This window comes from Engystomops pustulosus, chromosome 3 (assembly GCF_040894005.1).
Source record: "Engystomops pustulosus chromosome 3, aEngPut4.maternal, whole genome shotgun sequence".
In the NCBI taxonomy this organism is placed as follows: domain Eukaryota; kingdom Metazoa; phylum Chordata; class Amphibia; order Anura; family Leptodactylidae; genus Engystomops; species Engystomops pustulosus.
This window is the reverse complement of record NC_092413.1, coordinates 214,895,839-214,923,757: the sequence shown is the minus strand read 5'-3', so window position 1 is coordinate 214,923,757 and position 27,919 is coordinate 214,895,839. Positions and strand designations below refer to the sequence as shown.

General features: G+C 42.9%; 1 protein-coding gene across 1 annotated transcript; it reads right to left on the bottom strand.

Annotated features, from left to right (window-relative positions):
- Positions 1-100: 100 nt before the first annotated feature.
- LOC140122675 (cytochrome P450 2K4-like) lies at positions 101-26,090 on the bottom strand. The gene is made up of 9 exons (XM_072143783.1): positions 25,844-26,090; positions 21,429-21,591; positions 20,355-20,504; positions 17,385-17,545; positions 14,529-14,702; positions 4,288-4,429; positions 2,955-3,139; positions 2,643-2,784; positions 101-514 (listed from the first exon to the last, which is right to left on the bottom strand). Exons 1-9 carry the CDS (start codon positions 26,033-26,035, stop codon positions 327-329), a joined length of 1,497 nt encoding a protein of 498 aa, XP_071999884.1. The 5' UTR covers positions 26,036-26,090; the 3' UTR covers positions 101-326.
- Positions 26,091-27,919: the final 1,829 nt, after the last annotated feature.

Below are 27,919 nucleotides of genomic sequence, written 5' to 3'. Positions count from 1 at the left end.
CCATGAATTACAAGAATTCATACTAGGAACTAGGTAATGCCCAATTTCACCTGTGGTAATGTTTTCTGAATGGTCGAAAACAGGAAACCATGTGATCACCTTAAAGTTGATCATAACTGATTTATTGAAGCAGTCAAAGCAATCCCATTGTGGCTGTTACAATTGTCAGAGACCACCATGTATAGTGAGTAGGAGTGGATGGTGCCCAATGGGTGAAGTTAATTCACGCTACATATAGTAAGAGGAGTTACATACAGTATGTGACATATGTCAGATGTTCTGTATTTCGGCTTTACACTGTTTTTCCAATGTGTCTCTTTGTGTCTTTAGTTTATGCAGGTCCGTGACACACAGCAGATTTCCTGGGCTATCGGGGGAATAGTCAATCCAAACGAAGGTTTCACGTAAAATTCTTTCTCTGGTGATGGATGAAAAGTAAACTTTTGCATGAGGCTAGTAAAGAACAGGAACAGCTCCATCTTTGCCAGTGTTTGGCCGGCACAAATTCTTCTTCCTAGGGAGAATAACAAATAACATAATGAAAAGTCAGAGAGAGATGTGGGTAAATGAGCATCGACACACTGGATGACCTTTTAACGCACTGGATTCACTGTAGTGGTGCCTAAAGGAATACGGGCAGCCAGCGCGCGACGGTGCCCCGGCACTTGCCGGATATCCAGCCTACTGATAAAGCCCGGCAAGCAACAGCGATGTGCTATGGAGTCAGGGCACTCCTACACCAGGCCTGACCTAGTGGAGATTCCAGCTATTGTCTCTGAAGTTTTTCCGGTGGGGACTATAGTAAATATGGAGGATGGGGCATTCACGCCCCCATCCACCCCCTGCCTGCTTTGCTTACTATATGCCTTCTCTGCCAATTTTCCGGAATAATAAATCTTCCCCTATGTTTGCTATTAGATGTTGAGTTCAGGGATATATCTAAATAAAAAATGCATGTTTTTTTTTAATAAAATTTCAAATCTGCAGAAGGTTTTGCTATAGATAACAACATTGGGGCAGATTTACTTACCCGGTCCATTCGCGATCCAGCGGCGCGTTCTCTGCGCTGGATTCGGGTCCGGCCGGGATTCAATAAGGTAGTTCCTCCGCCGTCCACCAGGTGGCGCTGCTGTGCTGAAAAGCATCGGAACGCGCGCAAGCTCTGCAACAGATTTTTATTTTAAATGCAGCGCTTTTTCCGAATCCGTCTGGTTTTAGTTCGGCCACGCCCCCCCCAATTTCCATTGCGTGCATGCCAGCGCCAATGCGCCACAATCCGATCACGTGCGTCAAAATCCCGGGGCAATTCAGTGAAAATCGGCGCAAATCGGAAACGCGCTGGGAAAAGGCGAATCGGGCCCTTAGTAAATGACCCCCATTATATCAAGTTGTTATGTTCAAGGAAATCAGACTCTCAAAAAAAACTAGAAATACTCACCCCGGCTCCTCTTCATCATGATCCCAGCACTGTCCGTCGCTAATCTTGACATGCCCGGATCACCTAGATAAGAAACTTATAATTAGCAGCACAGAGCATGGGGACAAGATGTCCTGTGCTCTGGGGTACTAATTATGCACACCCCCACACTGGAATCATGGGAGAGTGAGGTGACGTCATGTGAATGTCGTGGGAGGTGGCAAGGGCATGCATAATTAGCAACCCGGAGCACCGGATATCTTTTCCCCTTGCTGCTAACTATAACTTTCTTTTCTAGGTGATCCAGGAGTGTCAAGATTAGCAACGGACAGCGGCGGGATCAAGATGAAGAGGAGCCGAGGTGAGTATTTCTAGTTTTTTCTGCGTTTTTTTAATGGTTGATTTCCTTTAAATCTATTAAATATTTAGAATTAGCTTGACAACTGGCTCTATCCACTTCCTATGTCAAAGAGGTGTGCACCTTTACAGTCTGCCAGCATCGATGACTCATTATCAGGCGATACAAGGATATCTCTAAAACGGGAATAACACTTAACACTATTAAGAAAATTGCTACAATTGGGAGGATGCAATCTACAATGTGTACTGGAGGACATGTGTATAACATGGATTGTGCCTTGATTTAAAAAAAAAAAGTAGAAATACTTGTTGGGAAAAAGTGCAAATTAGCTTTCATACAAAATAGAAAAACTATTTCTGTAGCGCCACCTATAGGTAGCTACCACATGAGCCACTGTCAAACCCAGCATTTTCCATTCAGGTGGGGAGCAATAAAATGTGATGATCAGTAAATGAAGCTTTTCTTCCAAAGAATAATCATTGAGGGTCTCAACATCAGGACCCTTCCTTCAAAATGATTGGAGTAAAGGTGACAACCCTTCTAAGAGCCGTGTTTTATCCTTCTTCAGTTAGAAATGAGACCATTGGAATAATGAGAAAATCTGCGCCAGCCTGTGTCATAACATGGGGCAGAAATTAGCAGTAGGGGGATCCCAAGACATAATTTTGCTTTGGGATCCCAAAATTCCAAAACCTCCTATATATTCCATATAGGAGACTTTGGAATTTTGGGGTTCCAAAGCTAAATTATGTCTTGGGATCCCCCTAATGCTAATTTCTGCCCCTTCTAATGACACAGGCTGGTGCAGATTTTCTCATAACTCCGATGGTCTAATAGTCTTATAGTCTAATATTAGTAAATTACCTGCTGAAAAGGGCATGAAGGCAGATTTCTTGACAAATTGACCCTTAGAATCGAGGAAATGTTCCGGGTAGAAGGATGTTGGCTTTTCAAATTGTGTTTTATCATATAAGACTGACTCCAGAAGGGGAATGACGTAGGTGCCCTAAAATATAATTATTAATATGCATTAGATTAATATGCAAATTCATCATCATATACCTACATCATAGCCACATCATAAGTACAGAAAAAAAATCAATCAAAATCAAGTTAGAAGGTTAATTGAACAGTGAACCTGATTTTGGAGGAAAAAATATACAAAAAAGCACTTACCTTTGGTAGATTGTAGCCCTGAAAGACAACATCACTGGTAGTTTCTCGGGGAAGATTCATTGGTAAAATATTGGCAAATCTCTGCGTCTCGTGGATAACGGCATTGGTGTATGGCATATCTTTACGGTGGTCAATCCTTGGCACGGCTGATCCAATCACCCTTTCAATTTCTTCATGTACTCGCTCTAAAGTGTGTCGTTTTTGAAAAAGAAGTTTCAAATGGCAATATGTCAGTCTGTCCTACTACCAAAACTGCCTCAGTATTCGGTGGAAGCCAATGGCAGACGGCACAAAAGAGGGCAGTTTACGAGGGGGTTACAGACCAAACTGTGACTATTCGATAACTATTGATTATTGTGGGGCAGGCACTGTGACTGTTGGCTCCTTTGTTGGCACTGTGACTATGGCTATGGTGGGCACGGTGACTATTGGCTACTATGAGGGCACTGTGACTTTTGGCTACTATGGAAGCACTGTGACTGTAAGTTCCTGTGGTGGCATTGTGACTATTGGCTGTGGTGGGGCACTGTGACTAGTGGTTATTATGGGGGCACTGTGACTGTTGGCTCCTGTGTTGGCATTGTGACTATTGGCTATGGTGGGGCACGGTGACTATTGGCTACTATGGGGGCACTGTGACTATTGGCTACTATGGGAGCACTGTGACTGTTGGCTCCTGTGGTTACATTGTGACTATTGGCTATGGTGGAGCATTGTGACTATTGGCTACTATGGGGGCACTGTGACTATTGGCAAAGTGACTATTTAGGGAACTGACACTATTAGCCACTGGTTGACACTGTGACTATTAACTATAAGGGGGGCTATTACATTGATTCTGTCTGGGCACTATGACCATGTGCTACTGTGTATGTGGACTTTGACTTTTGGCTCCTGCAGGGGCATATAATGGTCATATGATTGTCTGAGGCTATTTAACAAATGTTGAGCTTTGTGGTTGCCCTTAAATGGCAATGGTAATACTCTATAACTGTAACTACTGTTATGTCTGCATTATGTTTGTAGCAGCAGGCTACAGAAGAACACTACGAGAGGCTCCTCACATTGCTTGGTCATCACGGCTTTCAAACTTCTCCATATCCATCTCCTTAGAAAGATATCACTCAGAAACCTGCTACAGATTTTACAGAGCTCAAAGGGGGAAAAGTTGTGTTTAGTGAAGGAGGAGTTTACCACAGTGCATCAAGTCTTTTCACAGTCCTGCTGCTACTAACAACATACACAAAGGTATAATTACATAGATACCCAGTGACAATACCTAATACTTTCTGCAGTTCTAACCTTTAAATAGCAGGTTATACCAAAAACTTACTCTGAATGTCAGGATTTTGTACCATAAAGGAGATGGCCCATCGGATTGTCGAGGACGTGGTTTCGGTTCCTGCCATAAATAAGGTGGTCAGGGTGCTGACAAGGTTATCTTCATGGAAAAAGCTGTTAGGATCAGATTTTTCCTGGAATAGAACAAAATATTACTACCAAAACAATCCAAAAAGTTCATGAAAAGAATAGGGTTAGTACTTCTGTAATATATGTATAGACGATAAACGGACCAACCTCAGGTGCGTATATATTCGTAAATTCGTAATTTGGTGAAAAACTTCCATTTTCTCAGGACTGAATAGTATCTGAATATTTACTGATTCGTTTTGGATGAATTTGGCAAAAGCAGCATGGGTGGAGCCAATGCCCTACCCCAGGACTTAGGGCTTGTTTATACTTTCCTGAATTAAGTCAGTGTGCGACTCGTCAATGATCAGTGTCCGTGATTTTCATAGCCAACATTTACATTCATTTCTTTGCATTTTTTTATGTGCTTTTATTTCTCACATGTCTAAAACATGACCTAGAAGCTATTCAGCTGCTTGACAATATAATGGTAGTACCATTTCTGATGACAGGTTCCTTTTAAAGAGGACATGTCATCCATATAAAAGGCACTAGTAGCTGCTTACTAAAGTAAGCAGCTCCTACTGCTACAACAGGTGTTACACTGCTAGTGTTATCGGAAACAATAGAAATGCCGGACCGCGCTCTAAACGGTCGGGTGTGTTCATGAGGGGGCGGTCCGGGGGACAAGCATTGCCTCGGACCGCCCCCTCATGAATACACCCTCCCACTCCATAGGCCAGCAGTGACTGCCGAGCTTCATGGGGCAGTCACCGCCCCTAATCTCACCCCCTCGTGAATGCGCCCAATCACTTACAGCGCCCTCCGGTGTCTATTGTACATCACGGCAGTGTCCCCTAGCGTTATCAGAGGTTTCTGATAACGCTAGCGGTGTAACACTGCTCAGTCTGTTGTAGCACTAGGTGTTGCTTACTTTGGTAAGCAGCTCCTAGTGCCTTTGTATGGGTGACAGGTCCTCGTTAAGCTTGTGGCTGAAATTTTTTTATTTTTTTGAATGAGTAGACCGTGGAGGAAAAATTAATCTCCAATTAATTTCATGCCCATAGGTGTCCACTGTGTCATACTAAGCTCAAAGGGGGCACTGACTTTCAATTTAACTCATCTACTATATACAAACCTTTTTTCAATTGAATGTTATATGTCCATGTATGAAGAAAATATCCCATAAATGTAGCCATGTTGTCCCTCAGAAACAAAATTGTTGTCCTTGGATACAACCACCTCTGCTTGAGTGATTACACAAAGAATCAAATTGTTATTGCATATAAAATGCTTGGGAGTTACTGCATGTCCCACGTCTGTCCTGTGGTAGTGAATGCTGAACCCAGGCGGTCAAGCAGGGCTCAGTAGCTCATGCCTAGCCACCACTACCAAGGTTAAGGGGTGGTCGTATCCATGGACAGCTATTCCGTTTCTAAGGGACAACATGGGAAATTATCTTCACACAGGTATATTTTTAATAACGTCCAATTGAAGGAATGTCTGTATATAGCAGATGAATTAAATTAAATGTGAATGCCCAGATGGGAATATCCCTTTAAGTATTCATAGCCTAGTTATGATCCTGCAGACTGGTGCTTACTACAGAGGATTGCAACTCTTTGACCGTCAGTGATAAAGTCTATCATCTGCTATGTAAACATCACACTCGGAGGTAAGTCCTGCTGCAAGGAATTTTTTTTTTTTTTTTTTTTTATGCTTAGAAAAGATGGCTGCCAACTTTTTGCAACATTTTGAGGAGTGACCCCTGCTCTAGACGTGGTTTAACCTCTGTGCACACATCAAGGTCCTTTTTAGTGTCAAATAACTTGAGTATCTGCCCAGAACCTCCCCTCACAGCACCTCACACTAATGGACCCAACTAAACCACGACAAGTGTTATGAAAGTCAGACAACTATTTAACTCTTTCTAGACAATAACAAAAATGTTGTTTAGTGCTGCTAAATGTACATGTACGGTACGTTACACACGCTCAGAGGTTTATGGATTTCCTAATTTTGAGGCACTAAAGCATATCTGTATTTTTATTACAGAATTTCGGAATCAAATCATTTTCATGTCGGAGAAGGTTTTTGTATTTTTTTAATATTTTTTTGTATTTTTTTTATATAAACCAAGCCTGGATTAGGATGGAGACAGGGGGAGAATGTATTGGAACACTTTTTTTTAAAAAAAAGTATAAATTTTCAACTACGGGCGCTATTTTCCATTAGGGGGTTAAACGTCAGGAATTTTTTATATTTTTATACATCAGACATTTCGGGACGTGGCGATACCTAACATGTTTAGGATTTTTACTGTTTATTTATCAGTTCTTTATTTATTTACTTTTTCACTGTTTTTCTGTAACCCTAGGTTGTCTGATTGATCCTACCATATACTAGCATACTACAGTATGGCAGTATGTGGGGATTTTCCACACCATCTAATACAATGTACAAATTGCACATTGTATGATGGGGCTATAGTCATGTATATGGCTATACAAAAACCATAAAAACCATAATTAAAAAGCATTGCCCTTATCCCTGAATGGTTCGTTTCCATGGCTGCAATGTTACAAAGGTCCATTTGTAAACCTGATTTGAGTCTATCACACTAAGTGAGTTGTGCATATTTAATTTGACTTGCATTGTCCCGCCCTCCGTGATCCTGACAGGTCTAAGTGCTATGATATTCTTCTGAATGGAACATTGAAGAAGAGCTTTGTTACATCATTGGGCACATAAAATCATGTGACCTGGATGGTCTTGTTACATTTGCATTGTATAACCCATGTATATATCTGATCACATGAAATCACAACATGCCTACATGGACTTCTAATTCTTCCCATCCTCCATGGACTTCTCTCCTCCCCATCTTCCATGAAATTCTGTTTCTCTGCTATGATTTCATGTGATCAGATACATACATGGGATACACATTGTAAATTTAACAGGACCTTAAATTATGTCATCCTGGTCACATGACATTAACTGCCCAAATGATGTAACAGAGCTCTTTATCAATGTTCCATTCAACAGAATATCATTGCTCTTTGACCTGTCAATTAGGAACAAGGAGGCGGGCCAATGCAAGTAAAATTGAATATGCATGACTCACTTAGTGTGAATGACTCACATCAGGTGAGTTGAATATAAGTTAAAAACTTACTTTTTTGTAACATTGGGTTCATTTACATGACAGGCTCTTTATAACTCAGAGACCGCCGGCATTTACATTCATGTTTAACAAAATAAAACTTGTTTTTATAAAATTCCAAACTTGTCCTTAGTTGTCCTGCAGAATGATTAACAGTATAAAATGTAAGCGCTCTGAAAAGAAAACTTCATAACTGAAAACCAACAAAAGTTGGTAAATAAATTATATGTACAGTGAAAACTACTGATCCTGCAAAAAAAAATAAGTTCTCACAGGGCTGAATGTATTAGTAGGAAAATCAAATAAAAGATGAGACTTTTTTGGTATAGAATTTTTTTGGTCGAAACAGCAGGGAGATGGCACAGCTATATATAAATAGATAGATAGATAGATACAGGTGGTCCTCTACTTAAGAACACCCGACTTACATACGACCCCTAGTTACAAACGGACCACTGGATATTGGTAATTTATTGTACTTTAGTCCTAGGCTACAATGATCAGCTGTAACAGTTATCACAGGTGTCTGTAATGAGGCGTTATTATTAATCCTGGTTCTTATGACAACCCAACATTTTTAAAATCCAATTGTCACAGAGACCAAAAAAAATTTGGCTGGGGTCACAATTATAAAATATACAGTTCCGACTTACATACAAATTCAACTTAAGAACAAACCTACAGAGCCTATCTTGTATGTTACCCGGGGACTGTCTGTATACATACAAGTGCAGTGACATTTTTGCTTTTGTGTATATTTTAATCAGGTGTTAATAGATAATCTGTCATTATTACAATGTAAATGTTTACGTTTTTTATTGTAAAGACGCAAACATTTTTTAGATCTGGTATTTTAACTATTTATTTCCTTGTGGTACTTAGGTTTGATTTGCTTATTTCTTAATAGACACTCATTGTGATGGGGTGCGTCAATTTCCTTTTTTTTTTTACTGATGTAGAAATGTTTTTGCTCAAAAGGAGATTTTTCACCACTTTGGCCAAAATCAAAAAAAGAAGTTTGAAGGGGGGGGGGGGGGGGCGGAGCATGACCGCTGAGTGAGATGGCCGCATAGATCTGTGCTCCTCACCATACCGAGTACTAGACCTCTCTTTGCCTTCTAATTTAGCTACGAACATGGGCAAAACGAGCAAGGAAAAGCTCAAGGACACCAGGCATGGTTAAAGGGGTTAAAAACCAAGCAGACCTGGAGAAATTCCTCCGGAGAAAGATCTGTGAGTCTCCCGCGCGGATGTCCAAGATGGCGCCTGCATCAAGAACGGGCACAGAGGAGGAATCGGAAGGAGAGAGTCTGGGTGAGACATCGGACAACGGAGGAGATTTTAATCCCGCAAAAACTGCCCCAGCTTCCAGAGGCTTCATCCGACGCACCCTCTTGCAGGCTCTCAGCCAACATGATGCACTTAGGTAACTGAATAGAGCTGGTGGAAGCGAATCAAATAGACATTCTGTACTTTGATAGAAAAGTTAAAGAATCGCTCCAGATACATTATAATTTGATAAACGAGGCTCTTGCGAGAGCAGAAGATTTGGAGAACAGGAGCCGATGGCAGAATGTCCGCATCCGGGGACTGCCAGAATCATTCGCTCATGAGGCCTTACCTGCGATCACTAAAGAAATCTTCTCGAGCCTCCTGGGCCAAGATAGAGCGGAGTCGATAAAAATAGAACGAATCCACAGAGTGCTCAGGGCTAAGCCAAAAACAGGAGAGCCGCCAAGAGACATCGTTTGTGGCTTCCTATGCTACACAGACGCGGCCGCCATTTTAAGAGCCAGCAGAGAACAAGGCGCCATGACATATCATGATGCGACTCTTACCTTCTATCAAGACATAGCTCCATCGACGTTGGCGAAGAGGAGAGTTCTTAAACCACTGCTAGAGGTCCTACGAGCTTCTTATTTACCCTTCCGCTGGCTCTACCCTTTCGGACTGAGCATACGATCACCAGACGACCTGACAACAGCATGGCCCCTACTCGGTATTCAACCGCTTGAGATTCCATCTTGGCTACCGTCTGCTCAGGATCTTAAGCTCCCGACGCTGCCCACTGCCGCAACCTGGAACACAGTGGGGAAGAAGCAAGAGAATGCCAAGAGACCCGGAGGGGACAATCTGAAACTCCTGGGACTGACATACCTGCAGCTCTATTCAGGAGCATGAGTTGAAGACACATTGTCCATGGGTTGAGTGCAGTGTTGGACTGGTGTACCTTGGGCCCACCAGAGAAAATTTTGGGGGGGGGGGGGTCGCAGCCAAATATGCGTCCCCACATTGGCAATGTGAATGCACACTAACTGTGTCAAATAATCTCTGGGAAAACATCTTATTATATTACAGTGTACTGCGGCAGTAGCTCCATGTACGGCCGTGTACTGCGGCTGTAGCACCATGTATGGCTGTGTACTGCCGCTGTAGCACCATGTATGGCTGTGTACTGCGGCTGTAGCTCCATGTGTGGCTGTGCACTGCGGCTGTAGCTCCATGTGTGGCTGTGCACTGCGGCTGTAGCTCCATGTGTGGCTGTGCACTGCGGCTGTAGCTCCATGCGTGGCTGTGCACTGCGGCTGTAGCTCCATGTGTGGCTGTGTACTGGTGCTGTAGCTCCATGTATGGCTGCGTACTGGTGCTGTAGCTCTATGTACGGCTGTGTACTGTGGCTGTAGCTCTATATATGGCTGTGTACTGCTGCTGTAGCTCCATGTATGGCTGTGTACTTCAGCTGTAGCTCCATGTTTGGCTGTGTACTGCGGCTGTAGCTCCATATATGGCTGTGTACTGCGGCTGTAGCTCCATGTATGGCTGTGTACTGCAGTTGTATCTCCATGTATGGCTGTGTACTGTGCCTGTAGCTCCATGTGTGGCTGTGTACTGCAGCTGTATAGAGACAGGGCCTCCCCCCCACCCCTGGATAGAAATAGAGCCTCCCCCCCACCCCAGGATAGAAATAGGGCCTCACCACCCACCCCAGGATAGAAATAGGGCCTGATCCCCAATCCCAGGATAGAAATAGGGCCTCACCCCCCACCCCAGGATAGAAATAGGGCCTCACCCCCCACCCCAGGATAGAAATAGGGCCTCACCCCCCACCCCAGGATAGAAATAGGGCCTCACCCCCTACCCCAGGATAGAAATAGGGCCTCATCCCCCTACCCCAGGATAGAAATAGGGCCTCATCCCCCTACCCCAGGATAGAAATAGGGCCTCACCCCCCTACCCCAGGATAGAAATAGGGCCTCACCCCCCACCCCAGTACAGACAGACACACACACAGAGGGTCTTACCATGTTCAGCAGCCCTGGGAAATCTCAGGTGCCGGCGAGGATGCGGTGTCACAGTGGAAGCAGGCATTGGGAGCCGGACCACGCGGATGTGAAGACATGAGAGCGCTGGGGCCCCGCCAGCATGAGAGGTCCGGGGCCGCGCTGGCTTTGGAGCGCCAGAGCCGCGCTGGCTTTGGAGCGCTGGGGCCGCACTGGCTTTGGAGCGTCGGGGACTCGACGGCATCGGAGCCGGCAGGTGTCAGGGCCCACCGGAGGATTCTCCGGTACTCCGGTGGGCCAGTCTGACGCTGGTTGAGTGTATAACTTTATGTTTCAGTGAGATCTTACACCCCAGATCCATATAGACAAATATATAACTCTGGTTTATTCATTCATTACAAGTTGTTTAGTTTATTGAGCTTGTTTAGATATGTCGTAGGCCCTGGACAAGTGAGTCCAGGGGATTGAATGACTCACGACAGTTTACCCGACAGCTTGCTAGAGAGGTCCCGCGCAAGGGGAGACAAACTCGATCATGCTTCAGAGGACTGACTTCTTCCCCCCCCTCCACCCCGAGCCTTTACATCCCAATCGGAGTGGGGGACTGAGAGTCAGTGCTCCTACATGTTGGCGTTTAGCGCTCAGTAGCGCTCATGGGGCGCAGATAGAGAGTAGCTCTGGTCATGCGCACCACGAAACAGGAGGATTCCAAGTTGTAGGATTAAATGTTATACCTTTTTTCTTCTCTTACTGTATGTTTTCAGTTACCTTGCTCTTTCATCTGATGCCGAGAAGGCATTCGATCGGGTAAGCTGGCCTTTTATGACATCTACTCTGTCTGGATTCGGCATCCCGGACCAATTTGCCCATGCTGTCCATTCACTGTATAATACACCTACTGCGCGCATAGGAGTAATCGGCACATTCTCTCCCTACTTCCATATTAAAAATGGGACTAGACAAGGATGCCCCCTTTCCCCCACATTATTCATTCTTGTCATGGAAACACTCATCAGAAAGATTAGATCCCACTCTTCGATAGAGGGCTTTCAGATAGGAGAGTACACACACAAAACGGCAGCATTTGCTGATGATCTCCTGATAATAACAACTAATTTGTCCCAATCCCTCCCAATAATAACATATTTGTTCACAGAGTTCGGAGTTTTATCTAATTTTAAAGTAAACTTCTCTAAATCAGAGATATTAAATATTAACCTTTCGGAACACAGTGTGCAGAGATTAGGTCAAAACTCGCCTTACAAATTGCAGAGACAGAGTATTAAATACCTGGGCATAAATTTGTCTCCAGACGTGAATAAGCTGTTTGAATTAAACTATACCCCGCTACTATCTCAAATTAGGTCTCAGCTAGATAACCTGAAAGTATTATACATGTCTTGGTGGGGGAGGAAAAACATGTTAAAGACATATATCCTACCTAAACTTCTCTACCTCTATCAGACCTTACCTATTAAACATCCAAAAAAAGTTTTCACAATAGTGTCCAAAGTTTTCGCCAAATTTCTCTGGCAAGGGAAGAGAGCCAGATTGCCATTGAGGCTACTAGTAAAGCGTCCTAGACAAGGAGGCATGGGATGCCCGGCTATACATGCCTATTACAAAGCTACACAACTAGCTAGATTGACTCTGGAGTGTCACACAATGTGAGAGGAAGATAAGATACAGCTATGGGGATTTGGGCACTCCCAAGTGTTAAGACAGCCTACCAGCATCCTACATGGGGGATTGTTTCAGTTTTCTCGTGATCTGAGAGATAAACTAGGACCCGGAGGCATACCTTACAAAATACTCCCCTTGAGTATGCTCCCTTATCTTATATACCCCGAGAGGTCTCATACAGACTCATACTGGAGACATCTTCAGAGTTACTCAGTGGCTTCTTTCTTTGACAAGGTAGACTCGGTTGATGAACACTATCTATTTAGGAAAACAGGCCTATTGCTTAAAAACTTCCTACACATTCAAAGTTTCACGGTCATTTGTAAGAAATTCCAGGACTCACTCTGGCACACTAACCAATCAGCTGACTGGTTAACTGCCCTAGCCAATAAAAAACCTCTATTTAAACGTATTTTGTCTAGTAGCTACGACGCTATCCTACAACTAGGAAAGCAGGAGAACCCCACCTACATTCGCCATTGGGAACGGGAACTACAGACCACATTCTCTAAAGAAGAAGTGGAGACAATCCTACGGCTTCTCCAGATGTATTAGAATCAAAGAAAACCAGTATAAGATTGTTACGAGATGGTATAAAACGCCAGCTTGGCTACACTCAATAAACCCAGATATCCCCAAAACATGTTGGAGATGTGGACTTGATACAGGAGACATGACTCACATATGGTGGTCCTGCCCAATTATTGAGGATTTCTGGGATGCGGTCCTAGAGGCAACAGGGAAGATATGTGACACACAAATCCCCAAATCACCAAAGACAGTCCTTTTAAGTATTCCGAATGAGGGCTTCACCTTGGGTAGCAATCAGCTACACACCCATATGTTGTCCGCGGCTAAATTACTAATCCCTAGATACTGGAAAACCCATACACCCAATGGTATGAAAAAGTTAACGAACTGTGCAGATTTGAAGAAATCGCACACTGGGCTGCAGACACAAGATATAGATACCTCCACATATGGTCGGCCTGGCTGTCCCGCAGAGGCAAAACATCCTACCAATGATGAATTGATCTTCTCAAACCCCCCTCCCCTATCCTGTCCCCTCCTTTATCCCCCCCCCCTTTTTCCACTGAACAAGGACGGTTGATGTGGTTATTGTTGTTCTATTTTACATTGCACATCTATACGCAGTTCTAAAAAATTGGTACACTAATTGTGCGGATTGTAAATGTATAAACTGTCTTGACTGTACCTAATAAAAACAGTTTTTAAACAAAACAAAAAAAGAAGGTTGAAGATTGGGAAACAAGTACGGCCACCATCTTAAAAGTACAGCAATATCAGTAATGAATTATAATATAGGCTGTTTGGGTAGTAGCCCGGGGTCCAAGCTTTCCAGGGAGCCATGGCCACCCAACCCACCCACGAGATTTTATGCTTAGAAAAACATTCACCACAGATGGAAAGCAGCAGAAGGAACACATCATCCATTGCCCAAAAAGCTGATTCTAGTACCAGATGTAGGAAGTAATGCCAGACTTGTAGGGGCCATAATATTCATACAGTCCAGGACCCATGGTGGTCGTCTCCACCCCTGGGCGTAAAAGATGACCAAAATGAACCGTCTAACTCAGTGGTGTAACTAGGAGTAGCAGGGCCTCATAGCAGGCTTCTGCATGCCCCCCCCCTTCTCACTAAATAAATGTACATATTCATATACTCACACATGCAAGTTACAATCCATACATTTATACACACATATAGAGCAGATATACATCACATAAATGGTTTATACATGTTATGCTGTACAATGTGCAGCATAATATGTATATAATGGTGCACATCCTCCACTCTTTAGTATGTCAGGTAGGATGACGGGGGCCCCCTGACACTGTGGGCCCCATAGCGGCTGCTATGGCTGCTACCACTGTAGTTACGCCCCTGGTCTAAATTATGACATGAAGCATGCCACAATAGTGCTCGGTGGGAGGGGGTCAAAACCGTTTTTTGGTACGTGCCCACCGATAAATTAAAGAATGTAAATAAAGCAAACTAATAAACTTTTTTTACCTCTTCCTGTTTAACAAGAAAAGCATCTATGTAACCGCGCTGGTCGTCTTTGTCCAGACATGTGAGATGTTCTTCAAGCATCTTTTTGAAGTAGACCTGGAGCTCCCGAATATTCTGCATAATTGTTGTATGGGCACCAGACAGAAATTGTAAGGCGGGAAATATATTGTAGATCTGCAGAAGGAAGATATCGGATCAGGGAAATATTATATTATAGTATAGGTAGAAGAATTAGAAAGGTTACCTGCCATCTAGGGAAGCATACTTCCAAAACTTTCTCCAAAGAAAATCTACCACTTGTACATAGCTATATTCACCCTTAAAGGAAATCTACCACCAGGATGAAGGCTTGTAAACCAAGCACACTTACATACTGGTGTGCGCCCCCTCTGGCAGGATCCACTCTTATTTTTTTTTACAAAAAAAGGCTTTACAATGTATGCAAAAAAAAACCTCAGGGGCTCCATGCTCATTTAACAGCCATGGAGTCTGGAGCCCCTCAGGCTCATTTGCATATATATTTTTTTTATAAGAACAAGGACAAAAGAAGCTAAAAGAAGATTGGATCCTGTCAGAGGGGGCACACACCAGCATGTCAGTGTACTTGGTTTACAATCCTCCTTCCTGGTGATACATATACTTTAATGCCGTTGAGCAGCTCCCAGGAGGGTGAATACAGCAAAATATTTGTTAAGAGTTTGGCCCAGGTGCTTTAGGTAAAAGGGGAATCACCAGCGCACTATGGGGCTGTGGCTAAATATTTGTCATCACCTTTCCCGCTCCCCCATCCTGAAATCTCATACTGGAGATAGCTGAGCTGTGTTTGGATAGTTTTGACCCTTATATGGACAGGACATATGCTCTAACTGCTACATTATCTGCTAGTGGGATCGGGACCCTCGTTCTCAGAATCGGTAGGCATCCCAGCAGTCAGACCTCCATGATCAGACTCCTATGCTCTATCCCAGTGGTGGCGAACCTATGGCACGCGTGCCAGAGAGGGCACGCAGAGCCCTCACTGCTGGCACGCGCCCCATCCTCCCAACCATTGCCAGGTGTGGACAACCACTGTCCACACCTGGTTGTCATGGCTGTTAGCAGTATCGGAGCTGCGCTCCGATACTGCTAACAGCCATGACAGAGCAGGGTGCTGACACTTCCTGCTCTGTCACTCCGATCACAGCAGCGCACAGGACGGTAAGCGTCCCAGCGCTGGTAGCGTAATGATGTCTTTACGCTGCCAGCGCTGGACACCTTACTCCGTGTGCGCTGCAGAGATCAGCCGGAGGAACGCGGAGTCTGAGGTGAGTTTTTTTTTATTCGGCGCTTCCACGGGGCATAGTAGATCAGCAGGAGGCTTATTTCCTGCCCGCTCCCGCCCCTCCCCTAAGAAACCGGCCCGCAACTCACTGCGGCGCTACCACAAGCCCCCCCACGCCCAAACCCCAGCCCGCTATTGCACCCCCCCCCGCCCAAACTCCGCCCACTACTGCCCAAACTCTGGCCGCTCTCACTACCCCCCCCCTCAATTCCGGTCACTGCCCCCCATACCCCCTCCCCTGGAACTCATGCCTCATAACCCCATTGCCCCGTACTCCAGATGCTGCATTATCCCCCCCCCCCAGCCCTAACTCTAGCCGCCCGGCCTCTGCCCATCTACCCTACTGACCCCCCCCCCCCTGGAACAACAGACACCTAAACTTCTGGCCGCCAGCATGGCCGCCACCTTGGACAACCGAAGAGCAAGTAACATATGTATTTCTATGTATGTATTTATGTATATACATATTATATTATATATTTATATGTGCATTTATATATTTATACCTGTGTGAAGGCTTATTTTTTGCATAACATATTTTACTTCTCATGTATTATTCCATGTCGTGTACTGGGAATCTGGATTTTAATACTTTCGCTGTGCGCTCCAAATCATTTGTCTCCTTTATTCTTTGGTTCGGTCCTATCGCAGTGATACCAGATTTGTAGGTTTTATTGTGTTTTAATACTTTTTCAATAATTAAAACAGTGTACGAAAAAGAAAATGGTTTCGCCATCTTGTGACGCTGATAACTTTAGTGCACGGAGCTGGGGAGGTGTGTTTTTTTTTTGCTTAATGAGCCGTTCTTTTCATTGCTACCATTTTGAGGACTGCGTGACCTTTTGATAACTTTTTATTACTCTTTTATGTGATGTAAAATGGTGTAAAAGTGGCGTTTCAGTGTGTATAGGACTGCTGGAATCCGAGCTCAGACAGTCCTGTGTAAATTGATTCTAAACTAAACCGTCAGTTTTCTGGTTAAATTGCGTACTGGCACTTTGCGATAAGTAATTAGGTTTTGGGTTGCAGTTTTGGCACTCTGTCTCTAAAAGGTTCGCCATCACTGCTCTATCCTATCGATAGAGCATATTAATAAAACTTGGGGCCCCCACTTACGTGTGGTATCTATGAGTGGTGTCTATAAGTGGTGTCTTCTACCACCATGATGGCACGTAAACTGCTGGTTTTCCGGAATTTTTAAACATTCTTTGTAAAAACAAAAAATGCATATTTCTGAAAAAATATTTTTCACATACAAAAAAAAAAACCCAAATGTACTGTGTTGTAAATTCAATGGGTCGGACATTGACTAATGGGGTAACTAACTAGATACGGCATTAGAAAGACCGTTTTCAGCTTTCTGGAGGAGAGCTAATTTACATTTGGGTTTTAGTATTTTTGGCAGGTAACAATGTAGAATGCACTTTTGTTGATCTGAAAGTTTAGGACCCCTCCTCAATACTCTGGTGTTTTCCTGCACTAAAAATTTTTGCACATTTTCATACATATTTATTAAAAAAAAAAACCAAAGTTACCGCTATAGATCGGGTCCCGAGAAGTCTCATATTCTCATCTATGAGTGTCATGATTCGGAGCAGGGCAGGATCTTGGTAGTCCAATCGGTGGCCAAGGATTATGGATATGATTATATTTCCGATTGCAAAGTTTGTTTTGATTGTCAGGTCAGTGGGTTTACCTATAAAGTAGAACACGGAAATGCTGAATGTTATGGATAAAAATTAAATACATTTGAAAAAAAAAAAATACAATAATTTCTTTTTTTCAATTGTATGTATGTATGTTTTATTTATTTTTGACCATGACATTTTGGCATCTACCATCTACCTACTGTTAAGATAGATGCAATGGTAGGTTTCTACTAAAATCCTAAGATATCTTTTCCTAATCCTACAACACTTCCTAACCTGTTTTAAAAATTCTTGTAATTAATATGCAAATTTTTGGCAGAGCCCCCCAGGGCAAGGAGTAGCCTTTCCGGGCTATAGGAGCAAAGGCTACTCCATGACCCAGTAGCATTTGGTGTCCCACCTCCATTTGTGTTGGCGTGCTCTTGATATTCAAGCGGTCCCCTACTTAAGAACACCTGAGTTACAGATGACCCCTAGTTACAAACGGACGTTTGGTAATTGGTAATTTACTGTACTTTAGTCCTAGGCTATAACAGTTATATACACTCACCGGTCACTTTATTAGGTACACCTGTCCAACTGCTCGTTAACACTTAATTTCTAATCAGCCAATCACATGGCGGCAACTCAGTGCATTTAGGCATGTAGACATGGTCAAGACAATCTCCTGCAGTTCACACCGAGCATCAGTATGGGGAAGAAAGGTGATTTGATGCCTTTGAACGTGGCATGGTTGTTGGTGCCAGAAGGGCTGGTCTGAGTATTTCAGAAACTGCTGATCTACTGGGATTTTAACGCACAACCATCTATAGGGTTTACAGAGAATGGTCCGAAAAAGAAAAAACATCCAGTGAGCGGCAGTTCTGTGGGCGGAAATGCCTTGTTGATGCCAGAGGTCAGAGGAGAATGGGCAGACTGGTTCGAGCTGATAGAAAGGCAACAGTGACTCAAATCGCCACCCGTTACAACCAAGGTAGGCAGAAGAGCATCTCTGAACGCACAGTACGTCGAACTTTGAGGCAGATGGGCTACAGCAGCAGAAGACCACACTTGGTGCCACTCCTTTCAGCTAAGAACAGGAAACTGAGGCTACAATTTGTACAAGCTCATCGAAATTGGACAGTAGAAGATTGGAAAAATTTTGCCTGGTCTGATGAGTCTCGATTTCTGCTGCGACATTCGCATGGTAGGGTCAGAATTTGGCGTCAACAACATGAAAGCATGGATCCATCCTGCCTTGTATCAACGGTTCAGGCTGGTGGTGGTGGTGTCATGGTGTGGGGAATATTTTCTTGGCACTCTTTGGGCCCCTTGGTACCAATTGAGCATCGTTGCAATGCCACAGCCTACCTGAGTATTGTTGCTGACCATGTCCATCCCTTTATGAGCACAATGTAGCCTGTAACATCTGATGGCTACTTTCAGCAGGATAATGCGCCATGTCATAAAGCTGGAATCATCTCAGACTGGTTTCTTGAACATGACAATGAGGTCACTGGACACAAATGGCTCCACAGTCACCAGATCTCAATCCAATAGAGCATCTTTGGGATGTGGTGGAACGGGAGATTCGCATCATGGATGTGCAGCCGACAAATCTGCGGCAACTGTGTGATGCCATCATGTCAATATGACCAAAATCTCTGAGGATGCTTCCAGCACCTTGTTGAATTTATGCCACGAAGAATTGAGGCAGTTCTGAAGGCAAAAGGGGGTCCAACCCGTTACTAGCATGGTGTACCTAATAAAGTGGCCGGTGAGTGTATGTTATATAAGGTCTCTGTAATTAAGCTTTATTTTTAATCCTGATTTAATGACAATCCAACATTTGTAAAAACCAATTGTCACAGAAACCAAAAAAATTTAGTCTGGAGTTACAATTATAAAATATGCAGTTCCGACCTACATACAAATTCAACTTAAGAACAAACCTATAGAACCTATCTTGTACATCACCCGGGGACTACCTGTACACACAAGGTGCATTATTCAAGCCACCAAATTGCTTAGTACCGACTGTAGAGGGCATGTGCATTTCATGGCAACCACCGGGACTGCAGGGGCTACTGTGCAATGCTTGAAGAAACCGGTGGTGGGAATGCAGCTTGTGCACAAGCAGAAGATGCATATCAACAGCTCACATGGAATGAGTTAGGACAGCATAGGCTATGGGGGCGTGGAGTAGACTTTGCTCCCACAGCCCGGAGACCATGGGTCATTGGTCACCATGACCCAATACCCTCTTCCGAAAATTATCCTATTAATTAGAACATTTTAGATTAGGCTTGGAAGTGTTATAGGGAAATATAATTTAGGGTTAGTAGGGACCTACGATCGGATCTTCCTTATTCGGTAGATTCCTGATGTAGGTTTCCTTCAAATCTAAAGTTTTCTTCATCTTCACATTGGTTTATATGCAAAACAACCTGAGACGGAACCTTCCCAACAGGTTCTTGTTGGTTTGTGGTGAACCTTAATACTCATGACGCCTTTTAGCTATGAATGCTGAAGCTATCAGACATTGGAAATAGTAGAGTTGATAGTACGAGTAGAACAGTTTATTTCAAATTTTATGGAGCGGGTGAGTGACAACTTTATTGACCAGCAAAGTTTGGAAACAGTGAACATCTATTCACTCTTGTTTTCATAATTTATGTGGAGAGCGCCAGGGAGTACACAACCCCCTAACGTCTAATTTTCCCGATGTAATGACATGTGTCAATGTAACCATCAAGCTGGTGGCTACCAATTGTAATACTGTAACTGCCATGCGAATTGCCTCACTTCTAATTTCAACCAACTCAAATAAATTTGTGCATTATCTTTTAAATAGGCCCCAAATCATCTTATACCCACCTTCCTGAGATTCCAATAGCCGAACTAGGAATCCACATTCCTCCACAATCCGGTCCTCTATAGTTCTCTTGCCCATGCCGAAATCCCGTAAAGTTGACAATGTGAATCTTCTCATAATTTTCCAGTTCTCACCATGAGAAAATGGTATTCCTAGTAGAGAGAGGCAAAAAAAAAAATTGTTTGTCACGTACTGATATTTAATAGTAACAGAATGCGCTGTAATAATGAAAAATTTAGGTTGGATGATTGAGAAGGGTTATATGCGTTGGTTGGGATAAATCTGAAATGTCATGTTTTACATTATATTATATATTGGCCTTAGTTTTTATGACTCTTGTGCCATTATTAGGTCAGTGCGATCGAGAGATAAATTTTTTTTATAGTTTTTGGTGTGTTATAATTTAAGTCTATTTAAAAAAAGCTTAACCTTTTCATACTTCACTGTAGAAAGCTGTGTAACACTAGGTCTTTTAGTCCTCTGTTATAAGGAAACATTGAGAGGACTACTGACATGTGCTTACACATGCCCACGTTGTTGGATATGTCCTCTGGTTTCTCTCCTTCCCCCTGAAAGATCGGTAGTAGGAGGTGACTTGCTCAGGTGTATCCTGAGTCTCCTGGTGGTGGGTTTAAACTAGACCCAAACCCAGACTTTTAATAAAATCCGGGTACGGATCCAAGGAACCCAAACTGGTAAGGTTCGGTGTGAACCCGAACTGTACCGTTCGGGTCTGCTCCTCCCTACTTACAATCCCTTTAGCAAATTGGTTACAAATATTCCACTTTTGGTGGTGGTCTCTAAGAAAATAAGCCAAGTCAAAGCCTAAAAAGTAAAATTTCAAAGCAGTCTACTTTCGGGGGTGTTCACACAGTGCAGTTAAATCTGCATCAAATCAATACTGGAAAGAACTGCTTTCTGAATATTTTGGTGCATTTTTAAAAAATTCTACAGCTAATAATAAGGAAATGAAATGAAATCTATTTTTTACATGGAAAATAAAAAATCTGCACCAAAATTTGTATTACAGACTATACATGACAGTAGCCATACAGATAGTATAATAATCAGATTACCATATCCCATATTAATGTCTTCAAATACTGGGATGTGAGGTCTTTCAGCAAATTCGTCAGCGTAGTCCACGAGAGCCCTTTTCACAGTCTCGTACCCCGACAGTACCACCATTTTCAGGCCGCCCATTCGGATGCTGTATATAGGGCCATACTTTTTTGAAAGCTAAAAAAAAGAAAAAATACAATTTAGATTTTTGTACACACAAATTTGGAGTCATAGCTAAAGGCTTATGGCCCATGATGCAAGTGATAAGGCTTTATCGCTTTCCACTGAGGAATTTCAACTGGAGTAGGAAGTCTTAAAGGAACTCTCCAGTCAAAGCTGATTCATTAAGTTATACCATGTACAGTGTCAGAAGGGAGGGGCATGACTTTAGGTTCTAACAAGGTTCTAGGTATACACTGAAAAGGAGCCATGCTCCTCCGTTTAGGCCATGCACCATGTATTATTCAATGAATTAGGTTTGACTGGAGTGTCCCTTTAAAGGGCATCTGTCATCATTAAGTTAATTTTTACATGATGACAATATCCTCTGGGAAATTAATTTCAAAAATTTATTTTTGGCACATCAGAATAATTCCACTGATTTGTAATTGTTTACTTAATATTAACAGGCTCCCTGCCAGCAGTGTGTGGTGAGTTCCAGGGGGAGGGGGTTCAAACAGCATGAGTTATCTCCTCATTGCCTCCTCCTGACTCATTGCGCTCCTGCTCCCTCAGCCTCTCCCCTGTTCTCTTCCCCTGCTTACGTCAGCAGATCACTGGCGCAAGTAATTCTCATCTGACCTGACTTGCACCCCGCCCCCGGGACTCACCACAGGAAATATTAAAGAAACAATTTAAAAAAGCATATGAATTATTATGATACACAACACAAGCATTTTAAACCAATATGTCAGAGGCTATTGGAATGTTTCATCATGTAGAAATGATCTTGCTAAAAACAGGTCCCCTCAAAAGGGCAATGTCTACTCATTGGATTCTAGTGAGAATTGAGGATCTCATTCACCAAGATATCAGTCTGGATACGGAGAATATTAAAATGACTAATATCCATAATAAAGTTTCAAAAGTTCTTTAGAGGGTTGGACATTGAGTGAACAATAATATTCAACAAATAATAAGTAATAATCATGTTAAAGTATCTGACCATAAATGTTTTTTCTCAGATCTCTTTTTGAGACGTTTGTTACAAATGTCACACAAATGTCTCAAGTCACCTCTTTCCATTTTCAAAGTTTTGGAGAAGAATGGAATGGAAAAAAATGTCACAAATTTTAGAGAATTTAAAATGGTGAATGTGACATTTAGCACTTCGGGAAGAGAAGACAAATGACTGGTGGGCATTTCAAAATGTCCCCAAAAAGGCGCAAAAATTGCAATGAGCCAAAAATGTCTCAAAAAAGACAGAAAAAACTGGATGAAAAATAAAGATAAATTACCCCACAGGAGTTTGATTGCAGAATTAATACGGCAATTGTTTTGAGGTTATAGCTTGATAAGACCCATTGCCATTTCTGTGAGTGTTATAGGGGTCAGCCCACACAGATGGGAAGTGTCGATCATTTGTTGTGAACAGTAGTACAAGATTTGTGCAGGGGAGACATTGGGGCACATTTACTTACCCGGTCCGAGGAGTTCACAGAAAGTGCATTGTCCGTGTATAATGCACTGTGCATCGATTAACTAAGATCGTGCACCCGATATCCTGCATGTGTCGCTTCTCCGCTCAGGTCCAACAGAGTTCACCTTCTTCTTCCTGGTGCATGTAAGTGCATTGTCTTGCGCCACAATTTGAATGTTAAATCCTGCGCTCAGTCCGAATCAGTCGGATCGTCCGACGGCACGCCCCCCTGATTTCTGTTGCATTAAAGCCAGCGCAGCCGTGCCGCAATCCGATCGCGTGCGCCACAATCCCAGTGCAGACACCTGTTAAATACCTGTCAAAGTTGTGCAAATCCCAAAAACAGCGAACAAACCGATGAAAGTGTGATCTGCGACCCTTATTAAATAAGCCCCAGAGTGTGATAGATAGTCCACTAAGGCAGTTTGCCTCCCAAATGTGCAGTGTGCTCCAGAATAATGATAAATCTTCAATTATCTGCCGTTCTCTGCACTGCTCGGGACGTGTGCACCATATTCTTTTTTTTTGATGCACCTTTAACATAGAGCATGCGGCACAATTCTGTAGAGTTGCTGTATTAAATGTGCCGTAAACTCCGACTAACCAGCCCCTTTGGGTGCAAATTTTTCTGTCTTGTTGGACACAGAGCAGCCGTGACACAAAACTGGCACAGACACTTTAAAAATACATGTACAAGCTCCAGTCAATACTTTTAAGTGCAAAGTCAGGCAGAACACTTTATTTGTGACTTCATTTAAGTAATTTAAATAACGTGTCCACCACCTCCCTCCAGGGTTCAGGTCCGCCAGTTAGCGTAAAGATTTTTGCCTCCATATTGTGCGAAATTAGTAAAGTAAGTCTTCATTTTGACTCATTACAACAACATAACAAAGATTTTATGTAAACCAGGGGCCACATTTATCACTCGTTTTTTCTGTTGTTTTTGCGCCTTTTCATTCAGGCGCACCGTTTTTGCGCCATTTTTGCGATTAAACGCCAAACTAGCCGCGCAGCACAAATAAGCAGCTTTCCCTCATCTATCTTACCAATCCAGATGTTTTGCTGCGCCTAATGATATTCATCACTTGCAACATTTTCATTTAGGCGCAAAAACGGGCGCAAAAACACTCCAGCCCGAAGGTGGCGTTATCTGAGAAGAAAGCACTGAGCCCCTTTGCAGAACAGCTCATTTCTAGCAGCAAAGCTCAGCCAGACACTAGAACATATAATAGATACATGAGATACATTACAGACAGGAGCTGCAGACTCTATTTACAGTTCATCGCCTTCTATTTACAAAATATTCTGCAAACTCCTGAGCTCACAGCAAGAGAGAAGAGAACTTTGCACAAGTTTGCAGAAGCTTGCAGAAGTTTGCAGATACTACAAACAAGTGTCCCCCATGTAATTCTGCACAGTGTCTGAGGGGGATACTGTGCAGAATTACAGGGGTGCAGCAGGAGACCAGCACTGGGGGATCCCCTCCAGGAGAAGCCACTGCTGAGGAGGTCACTGGGTGCTGGGTGTCACACACCTGGGTGCTGCTGAGGAGGTCACTGGGTGCAGGGTGTCACACACCTGGGTGCTGCTGAGGAGGTCACTGGGTGCAGGGTGTCACACACCTGGGTGCTGCTGTGAGTGTTATCTTCATTCTGGGCTGTGGGAGAAGCAGAGAGGAGCTTGTAGCAGGATCACATGTAAGTGCCTGAATCTAACACTGCGCCTAAACTGCGCCTAAACTGTGTTAAAGTAAAGTGATTAATAAGAGGCAGAAAATATACTTATCACAGATGGTTGTAGCTTGTGATAATTCTGGCAAAACAGTGGGCCAGAATTTAGGCGCAACTACTACACTTAGGCGCACAAAAGTGATAAATGTGGCCCCTGGTTTCTCAGCCTCATCAGTGAAAAAAAATGATTTCCTGTCAGTTTTTTTGCAGGCCCATAGGGGCTTATTTACTAAGGGTTGTGGATCGCACTTTTGTCGGTGTGTTCGCTGTTTTCGGGATTTGCACAAGTTTGACGAGTATTTAACAGTGGTCTGAGCTGGCATTATGTTGGGCGCGATTGGATTGTGGAGCAGCTGCATTTGTTTTCATGAGACAGAAATCAGTTGACCCGACTGATTCGGACTGAGCATGGGATTAACTTTCAAATTGTGTCACAAGAAAATGCACTTACATGCACCGGGAAGAAGAAGGTGAACTCGGTCGGACCTGAGCGGGGAAGGGACACATGCAGGATATCGGGTGCACGATCTTAGTGAATGGCGACTGAGCGCATTATACACGGACAATGCACTTTCTGTGAACTCCGTGGACCGGGTTAGTAAATGTGCCCCATAGACTTTCATTGCCTTTTTTGATCCACATCCTTAAATAAACATACGTCATGCTTCATAATTTTTTTCCATGGACAACGGATGAGTGAAAATACAAGAAAATGTGAAAACACCCATAGAAAACAACAACTTTGTGATGCATCCGTGGAAATCACTGGACCACGGATGTGAAAAACAGCACCAATGTGAAAGAGCCCTTAGTCTAAGACCATCAAAGATCTGATACTGATGACCAATCCAGAGTCCCCAAAAACCCTTTGAAGTAGTCCCAAATCAGTTTACCATCTATTATGTAACAGGGGAACCTAGCAGTCTAGACAATCTGTGACCTCCAAAAAAAAAAAAGTGATCTCCTAATCTCCTAAACCCTCTGCTGTAAATAAACCTGCCATTAGTCGCTCGGTGCTATATAATCTGATGGAAACTTTTGTATTTTTAATAAAAATTACCTCCATAAGAGTTTCATGTGGTTTGTTGAGATTGATCATGTGTAGATTTCCAATCATTGGCAATCCCCGGGGTCCAGGAGGAAAAGTCCCACCTCGAGCATCAGTGGTCCATAACTTCAGACGTTTCAGGATGTATATGACCAGCAGGGGGGATATGACATAGAGCGCCAATGTAGAGAATGAAGAGTCCATAGCGAGTAATCAGGTGGAGGACAATCCGGAGAGCACGGCCGAGTGGGTTAATAAAGTCCATGTACTTTTATAGTTCACATAGAGTAGGAGATGATTCATTCTCTGAGCTAATCATTCTCCACACATTAAACTTAGTTTTTTATTTTTTGTTCTAGACAAGTAAAATAAACTGTGATCGTATAACAACATTATTCAGCTCGCAATAGAATATTTTCTTTTTATTTGATTTTTGAAATTTCCAATTATAAAGAATAACTATAGGACACAACAATAATATCAGAATTTTAAAGGTTCTGCAGCTGGGAAAAATAAAGCAAATTTTGATTTATTTTCTTAGCCTAAACAGCTCTTCGTCTGGTTCATCCAAATATCAGGGTAAAACTCAGTTTGGGACAGAAACTTGAGAACGAACTTGAAACTGAACACAAAATTCATTGAAATCAATGGGAACCAGAATTTTAACACAAAAAAAATGGCTGTAAAATAGGGGTAGTAAGGGCTGGGAGTGATAACAGGGCAGTTGCTCTGCCCAAAATAAGCTATGAAAGTATTTCAAATTAAAAAATTGGCCTTTTTAAGGCAGTGTGATGTACTGAGAGTGTAATTCCAGAACAGAGAGGACAGACAAAGTTAAGGCCTTGGTAAATCATATCTCAAAGAGAGCTTCAAGTTACATCGGATTGTCTTCAACACGCTCCACCACTTTTGTGCAAAGCCCAATGGGGCACATTTACTAAGGGCGTTGTGCCGGTTTTATGACTGTCTTTGAACATTCATGTAAGGGAAAACGGCTTGCACAGGTAGTTAAGAAATGTCCGTAGCGCTATTGTGTTACATGCGACCCTTTTGTGGCGCGGCTGCACTAGCCTCCATGCGACACAAGTTAGGGGGCATTCTGGTGCTCAGTCATACCGAGCGCCGTATTTAACATGCAAATTCTGTCGCAGCGTGGATGGATTGCTGGAAGAAGTAATAGTGATGTCCTAAACCTAAGAAGGATTGTTTACAGTCTGCTAATGTTCTGGCCTGTGTGCTGTTAAAGAAACTGTGAGTTGTTTCAAGATTTCCATCTCCAAATGTGATGCCTGGCCAGCCACTAACACCATTGGCCTCACCTTCACCACTAGAGTAGCCATGCCACTCTTATAGAGGACTTATTTGTGGCGATGTGGAACGCTAAACCAACTACAAGTCTTTAAGGACCTGTGAATCATTGTCTCAAATTGCCCTATCAGCAAATTGTTAATATCTACATAGAGATAATTAGGCTCTAGCATTACCAACGCCTATGCAATGCTTCAATCAAATGGCACAGTACATTGCAGCTTCAATGCATGTTCAGTAAAGTGTGGGTGACTTTGCTGACTTGACTAAATGCTACTGAGAGTCTTGGATCGAGTATAAGTGTATGTTTTTTTTTAAATTGTAAACCTGCACAGAATTGGACGAAAATTAAACCAACCATCTAAATTTTGTTAAGCTCAAAAAAGATCCACGTTTTTCCTTAAAGAGATTTATTGTATTATATCTAGAGATGAGCGAGCACTAAAATGCTCGAGTGCTCCTTACTCGAGTCGAACTTTTCACGATGCTCGAGTGCTCGTATCAAATAACGATTCCCCGTTGAAGTCAATTAGAGACTCAAGCATTTTTCAAGGGGACCAAGGCTCTGCAATAAAATGTGTCATTTTATTGAGAAATAAGGAAGTCAGTCCTGTTTCTTCGTTTTTTTTATTCAATGGAATATTCATGGAGGTTCAAAAAGGAGAATGACCCGTGTTAAACATCTGCAATGTGTTCTTCACACATATTGTTATTCACATACTATTGTGAAGAACATCTTTCTGCACGCGTGTCTTCTGATAAGTTTACAGATGTTTCCGT